This window comes from Pteropus alecto, unplaced genomic scaffold (genome assembly GCF_000325575.1).
Source record: "Pteropus alecto unplaced genomic scaffold, ASM32557v1 scaffold61, whole genome shotgun sequence".
Classification (NCBI taxonomy): Eukaryota; Metazoa; Chordata; class Mammalia; order Chiroptera; family Pteropodidae; genus Pteropus; species Pteropus alecto.
The window spans coordinates 400,969-408,916 of record NW_006434835.1 but is presented as its reverse complement, the minus strand read 5'-3'; the positions used below and the strand labels follow the sequence as shown (position 1 = coordinate 408,916).

General features: G+C 52.6%; 1 protein-coding gene across 1 annotated transcript in view; it reads right to left on the bottom strand.

The window, feature by feature from the left end:
* SNTG2 (syntrophin gamma 2) overlaps positions 1–7,948 on the bottom strand; it is a 91,655-nt gene that overhangs the window by 32,375 nt on the left and 51,332 nt on the right. The window contains 2 exon segments of the mRNA XM_015588122.1: positions 5,680–5,718; positions 6,850–6,979. Coding sequence (XP_015443608.1) covers positions 5,680–5,718; positions 6,850–6,979 — 169 coding nt within the window.

The window sequence follows — 7,948 nt, the reverse complement described above, 5'->3', positions numbered from 1 at the left end:
AGCGGCCCCCGCCCATCCGCACTCGCGCACCCGCGGGCCGGGGCCTGGGGGTCACGCTCGCTCTCCAAACCAAGCAGCACGGCGCCATCTGTGACGTCTGGGATGAAACGTCCAGGGTCCGGCCTCGGGCCAGGCCCCGCTCGTGAGCTCTGGAGCTCTTCCCGGGTGCCCGGCACTGGCCTCTCGGACGCATTAGAGCTGTACCTTCCACACGGTTGTTAAAACGCAGTGTTCACTCACATTCTATCGGGAGTGAGGGTTACAGACTTGAAACCCGGTAACACATTATTGAAAAACATCTCACCGACTTATTTTTTCCCCTTTTTTGTCTGGTTGGGTCACAGAGACTTTTTGTTGTTAACACAGCAAAACGAAGAAATGGGAAAATTAAAACGAAATGACTCCTACACTTACGACAAAACACACGTCGCATTAAAACTTCAGGCGAGACACACGAGGGTTTTAGCTTAATATTAGTACGCTTCCATGCCCTGATTCCTTAAATCGTATTACTAGTTCCGATGACTTTTGGAATCATATACTGATTTGTCATTGTTTACGTAAATACTACTGTAAGTCATAATCTGTGCTCAATTTCCATTCTTAAAAAAATGTTTCATTTTAATTGGGTTGTTTTCTTACCATTGAGTTTTGAGAGTTCTTCATATATTTTGGATAAGAAACATTCCATTTTTTCTAGCTAATTTAGCAGATTTTTGATGTTTCTAAAATTAACTGGAGTTCAGTTACTTAATTCCAAACTCACTGCTGCATGAATGTAATGTTTATTTACAAGTCTATACGAACAGACTTGTACAGCTTATTTAAGGTACGATTCATTTTAAACATGGCTACTAACAACAATGAACTGCAAATGTAGTGAGTTTTGCCCAGTAAAGGAAAAACATGCCACACCTGGGGTTGGTGCAGAACAAGCCCCAGGACGTGGACACGGGACCTGCAGCCTCAGCTGGGATCGTTACAGGTGAGAACACGACCGCCTTGTTAGAAATCACCCGGGGGCCCCGGGAACCGGTTTCACAGTCCAGGTCGTGGCGTGAGGCCTATGGCTGCGTGGCCGGCAGCACGGACGGGCCGCCCGGCGGTCCCTGCACGACCTTCAGCTCGTTCCTTACTTTCCACAGGGCGCCTTCTGAGGACGGGGCCTGGCCACCGGCGACGCTCGGTGACAGCAGTAGCACCCCTGCTTCAGGGACGAGGGCGCTGAACGTTAAGTCCAGGCTGTTCGATCGCTCTGTGTCCCACGTCCTCATCTTCAGAGCGGGGGGTGACACAGCCCACTGCGCAAGTCTGTTCCGAGGACCAATGAAGCGGTGCGTGTGACAACACCCTGCACCAGCTCTGCCACAGAAGTATGGGGCCCTGTCGTCACCTTGAGGGGGAGCTGTGGGAGTCGCACCGTTGGCACATCACGCCGCACGCCTTCGCCGGCCTCCATGCCACACGTGCAGGGCTGGCGGATGGCCTGGCCACCCGTCCCTCGAGAGGGAGCATGTGACATGGCCCACGCACGAGCCACTGCTGCCTGAGCGGCTACACGATTGCAGCAAGGACGTGGTTTCAACTCTAAATTATTGCAGTTTTAAGTCAACAACAAGCTCAAAACTCCACTCAGATGCTCCGTGTGCTCCCAGGGACCCCATCGCTGCACCAGGGGGGGCTGGCGGGGGACGGGCAGCGAGCACGACGCGGGGGCCCGAGGGACGGAGACGAAAGGCCCGTCTCCAGGGCTCCGGCAAAGCGGCGTGGGGCTCGGAAAATCTGCAAGACGAGCGATTCCATGGCGAGAAGCCCCAACACTTGAAGACTCCAAATTCATTTCTAATTAAACTCATAAATGGGCAGAAGAGATTTAAAGTGATTCTTTTCCCTGCCGGGGAGGACAGAATCTGCTGTTTTCCTTTGCCTTTTCTTTACTCGATCACATATTCAGACGCTGCCCAGCCTCCCCCGCTTCCTCTTTCTCTCCGAGGGATACGAAACCACAAGCCAGAGCTCAGATTTCACAAGGGATGGACGATGGATTCGAAGCTGGCACGTAGGAGCGAGCTTTAAGGCAGGGCTGTAACGCCCACAGGCAGAGACGCGGACGCAGACAGGTGACAGACGACAGGCGGCGTAGAGTTAGAGACTACGGACTGCAAGGGACCAAGGCGAGCGGGGAGCGGGCCGTGCGCCCCGGGCCGCGGCGGAGACGCCGGGCTCTCTCCGGCCCGGCAGCAGCGAGCACCTTCCGCGGGCTGCGCTCGTCGATTTACCATCCAGCTGCCGCACAGCGTGACAGCGACTCCAGGCCCTGGGGACACAGGTGCGGGGCAGGCACCGGCACCCACGCCTCCCAGGCTGGTCCAGGCACACCGTCCCTGTCCACCGCATCCTCTGAGCTCCAGGGCTGGGCAGTGTCCCCTCCTGCGTCTGGTTAAGGGGTTGCAGGACTCATTGTTCGAGGAAGTTTTACGCCGAGGAGGGACGGGGAGCTGCTTTTTCTGGCCCGGACGGAGGTACACAGCCTGCTAAAAGCCTGGAATGCCTGTAACTGGGTGAGAACTTAATCAAGTCCACGTGCAGTTTAATTCTACCTCGATTAATTAGCAAAGAAGTAAGTCATAGCCTAGCTATTGTTGGCAACACTGGTGGATCTGCGAGTCTTTTTTTAGGTATGTGCGGTTCATACATAATTTGAAGGGAAGCTATTTTTATCTTTTATACTGTGAATTTTCTAATGGTTTATGACATGTCCCAAGAAATGTATATTATAATTTTATGAACCTGATTGTACCATCATAATTAAATTAAGAGAACATAACAGTTATAATAAAGGAGCGCGTTTTCATTTATCTTTTTCCGATGGCGTTTCTATAGGAAAGTCCATTTCCTTTTTTCCTCCCTCGAATGAGTCACGGTGCTGAGTTCAACATCCTTCAGCGACCTGCTCAGCCAGTCTTTTTCTTCACACTGAAAAGGCCAGTCACTCGAGTTGCTCGGTTTCGCTGGATTTGGTGGCTAAGGCACCCATCTTAACTCAGGTTTTTGAGAAGAAATTTATTTTGGAAATGCACAGAGCTGTTTGCAATTTTAGTGGGTGAACGCGTGCCCCAGTTTGCCTGGCACGATTCTAACTTTACGCCCGTTGTCTCAGCCTCGCTTTTAGGTTGACCTTTACCCCAGAAAGCAGTGCTCCGGTTTGGTTGACAAATTAGATAGTCATTTTATTTACCGGATGAGTCTAAAGATCTATATTCTATGCCTTTTGTATTATCCGATTCTGTTTGCTTTTTTTGTTGGCCACTTTCAGTGGTTGTCAAATATTTTCATTTCTGAATATATATTCAAATATTATTTACTTGCTATATACCAAAATAAACAATTAGTTGTCCAGAATGATTAAAAAAAAAATCTTTCCTGTTTTAAAGCGTTCAACATCGTAAATATAAACTATAATACTATCGAAATGTTTAATTTGGGGGAAAAACATGAAATAATCCTCTACTAAAATCACAGAAAGATACAGCAGTGTCGATTCTTTAATGATCCTACATAGTGAAGCTCATCGTCATTTCCATATAAACTAATTTAAGTTTCCAGTAAATTCAGGGTTGAGGTGTTAATTTGCTTAAATTATGCCAGGCAGAGAAGGAATTCCTTGAGATTAGAATCCAGGTTTTAGTCAACTAAGGCCACCAAGACTGTCATCACACAAATGAGGTTTACTGTGCGGTAAAACTTCATTAAGATAAAACAAAAGCACAAGGTCTTTAAACCATAATTTGTTTAATGTTCTCTGTCTCTATCAGGAATTTTGCTCTTCAGACAGTTTTAAGTTTCTCTTAAAACTGATTCTCTCTTGTGAGGCAACAAGAAAAAGGAGTTAAGCTCAAAGTAAAACAAGGCGTGTTTTGATTTCCAGACCAGTGCCCTTCCCATTGTGCCAAGTAACTCAAGTGCACTCATGAAAATGCACGGTGTTCTTCCAAACGCATCAAGTTCAAGGCCTGTAAAAGCTGCACATTATGATGGTATGTGCTCAACGTGAGTCAAGTACAGAGCTCACCTCGGCTCTGGACTTAAGTGTGCGCAAACCGCTGCCCATGGGTGATCCGATGGTCCCCAGAGAGAACAACCGCCCGCCATGAACGCGGAAACAGAGGAGCACCGCCTGGAGCACCGCCTGGAGCACCGCCCCCTCCCGCGGACTCGGAAGAGTCTAATTTACAGTAGAAAGCATCTCCTAGGGCATTTTGCTAATTTTGATTCTACAACAGAATAATCAAATATAGCACCGATTTGGTCTATTCTCTGACCAGCCTCGGTAAATAAATCCAGAGAAGGTGCGCTTTGTGTGTGAGGCACAGAGAGGTCCTCAGTGGAAAAGTCTGAGAAATTTCTGTTATAAGAATATGAATGGAATCCTGTATTAATTTGAAGACATGGAAATATTACTCGTTAAATAGCTCACCACCCTCATTTAGCCATGCGAAACAAAAATAGTTGACCATAAATTTAGAAAGTTTTACCAGAAAGGAAAGATAATTTTAGAAGAACTTTTCTCAAGAATTTCTTCTCTAATTTAAAAATGTTGACTAGAGTGGCTTAATTTAAAACTCAGCCCCAATTTCCGATGTTTTTTCAATAAGCTTTTGACTGGCAGGGGCTTGTTTGTCCTCCTGTCTTCCATCTTGAACTTAAATGTTATCGTGACACGCTTTTTAGAGAGTGTCCCTAAGCGCTATTTAAGACAAATTTATTGTTTAATAAATTTATTATTTAATAGCGCTTAGTGTCCCTAAGCGCTATTTAAGACAAACTGAACACGTTCTGCTCAGTTCCTTCACCTGAGGCTACAGCGTACGGTCCTCAAACCTATGAGAGATCCAGTCAGGAAACTAATGAGGTGAAGTAGAAACTACGTGCTCACACTGCAGTCCGAGCCATGGCTTTATAAAAAGATTCAGGAGAATAACCCTGGCCTCAGAGTTTGCCTCCCCAGTGCCAACGCGCAGCTTGGCTACGACAGATCACTCCTAAGTACCAAGGGACCTGGTACCCGAGCAATGCTTGAAGTAGGAAGCCGGGCGGGTTATAATCGTCTTTTCTCTGAGAAGGAGTGAGCTGAGGGTCCTGAAGAGGGAGCCACACAGGTGGCTCTGGGTCAACGCAAGGACTCGGCCTCGGCCTGAAGGTGAGCAAGCTGCCTGTGCTGGGGGAGCGGGGGAGGGTCCCCAGCACCAGCAATAAAGTCTGCCGGGTCACAGGCCCCACGAGGGGCACTTTCCAAACAAGGAGGTCATCTGAGAAAGTCACACGATGCTAAGACTCCAACTGCACGGGCGTGCCCTGTCACAGAAACCCTCAGCTTAAACGATCGTGTCTGTCCACACACTCAACCACGTCCCCTTACGCAACGCACGCGCTGAGGGACAGTCCCCACGGACACGCAGACACAGGACAGGGACAGCCCCTCCCGCCCCACCCCCCTGCGCAGGAGCAGTCTCGTGGGGCTGACGCTGCGGGCACCCCCCACCCTCCGCCTCCGCCAGGCGTCCTGTTTTCCTACCAAGACTTCCCAGCCAAACGCCACAAACAGGAAGAGGCTCCTTGGGGAGGCTTGTTCCAGAACCAGCACAAACCAAACTAACGAGCAGAAACAACAAAGCTTACCTGGTCACAGGGGGAACAGCATTTATTTGCCATTTTCATCTGCAGAGAGAAGGAGCAAAGGGTCACATGACAGGCACATCAGCGCGGAACGTTTTCAACCTGTCTCACTGGCAACGGGAATTAATTAGCTGCAGGAGGTGTCCTGGGGGACAAGGTTCTTTTATGATGCATTTCGAACCTGAAAACCAAACACGTGCACATGCGAACACACGGCAGCCATTCTCGTCGTCGAAAACAAAAAGCATCAGCGCCCACAGACGACGGCGCGCCACACGCCAGCATTCGCTGTCGGCGAAGCCCGGGGACAGCGGGGCGCGAACTCCAACATCCGAAAACCCGGGACGAGGGTCCTGCTCTACGTCACCTCAGGTGGCTGCGGTTCTCACAGGCCACACGGCCCTTCCGTGAACTCTCCCAGCCCCCCCCCGGGGTGGATGCCGTTTCCGCCAGTGACAGGCTGCCGAGAGCGATGATTCAAACCAACCCCTCCGGCCCTCCGGCCCTCAGACGCTGGCGTCCACATCTGCCTGCGCCAGCGAGCAGCTGGGACGCGGGGAGGGAGGCCAGCTGTCTGGGGGACCCACGGAGGCCAGCTGTCTGGGGGACCCACGGAGGCCAGCTGTCTGGGGGACCCGTGGAGGCCAGCTGCCAGTGCGGCCTCCGCCTACCTCCTGTTCTGTTTCTTTTCCTTCCCTTTTACCTCTGGGAACCTTTGGAATTTAAAATGTCACGTTTGAAACGAAGGTCTTAGGCTCTGGTGGCCGTCACACAGCCGAAGCAAGCAAACCCCGAGGCCCGCAGAGGACTCGGGCACCCCCCACTCTGATGTGCACACCCCGCTCTGCTTAGCAGCCTCCCCAGCTGGCCGTGTGGCGGGAAGGAGGGGTTCGGGGGAGGGTCGGAGGGCGCAGAGGGGGGAGGGAGCAGAGCGGGCTGCCGGGTGCCCGGATGCTGGATTCTGCCTTACGGTACCTCACACTCCTACATCAGGTAACACAGGTGACTTAACTTTTAACTTTGTTTAGCCAGGGATCTGAGCTGTTGTGGGGAAAGGACACGTTTTTCTGTTTAACGTTATAACTGACAGTTTTCGGGTTAATCGTAAATAACGAAAAGCCGTAGTTATTTTGGGGAACCGGGGGGAAGGCCGGAGCCGGGGTCCGCACTCACGTCCCGGAGCGTCAGCTGCCTGACGTTTGCCGACACCGCGCACAGCCAGTCCCAGCTCTCTCGGGCGGAGCGGAACCGAAGGAGCCCCGAGCGGACGCCGTCCAGGGCCAGCACCTCGAAGGCGTCGGACCTGCGGGGAGAGGGGCGGCGGTCACGCACGCACGGGCCCCAGACTCAGCTGCTGACCAGGGAGGGGGCAGCGGGGTCTCCGCCGGACCTCCCGCCGCGGGGACCAGCCGCCCGGGGGCCGGATCCGCACCGAGCTTCGGTGGGTCAGGCGGGTTTACTGACTTCAGTTCAGACCCTGGAAGCCCCGGCCTGAAGCTCTAACTCAGGGACCCCGCGAAGGGCGGGTCCCGCGGGAAGCGAGGCCTGCTGCCTGCAGATCCGGAGTTACCGCTTATGCGGCCCTTAGTGGTCCTTCTTTTGAAGACCATTTACTGTGGCATTTCAAGCCCTTGACACAGTGACGACGGGGCCAGTGACGCGCCATCGATACCCGGCTGGTGACACTGACACTGGCGCACGTGTCTGATGCTCAGCAGAGCTCCTGAGGGAGCTGGTCCCGCGTCCTGGGCTCCGCGGAAAGCGCTTGGCGCCCAGCCCACCGCAGAAGTCACTCGCGGTGGCAGATCTGCCTCGGCTGGGCAGTTCTCCCGCCTGCAAAGCCCTTCGGTCAAATGTGACACACACAGCTGCTGTTCCCGGCTGGGGTGCACCCTCTCCAGACTCCACGCGGGGAGCCCTGCCCCCAGCCCCCCCTCACGAGGATGGATCTGGAGACGAGGCCTCTGGGAGAGAGTGAGGATTCAGTGAGGCCGTAGGTTGGGGGGCGGGGGGCCTGGCTGCTGTTCTTGCAGGAGGCGGCACCTTAGCCACAGGCAGGGACAGTGGGAAGGCGCATTGGACAGGCAGAGGCTCCTCTCCAGAATCCGAGCTGCTGGACCCCGACGCTGGACGCCTGGCCTCCCGCGCGTCGGGAGATAAACTTCTGTCATTTAAACCCCAGCCTTGACGTCTTGCTGTGGGAGCCCGAGCTGACTAAAACAATTATTACCAAAAAAAAAAAAAAGAATCCCATTTAAACACGTCCTTTTTT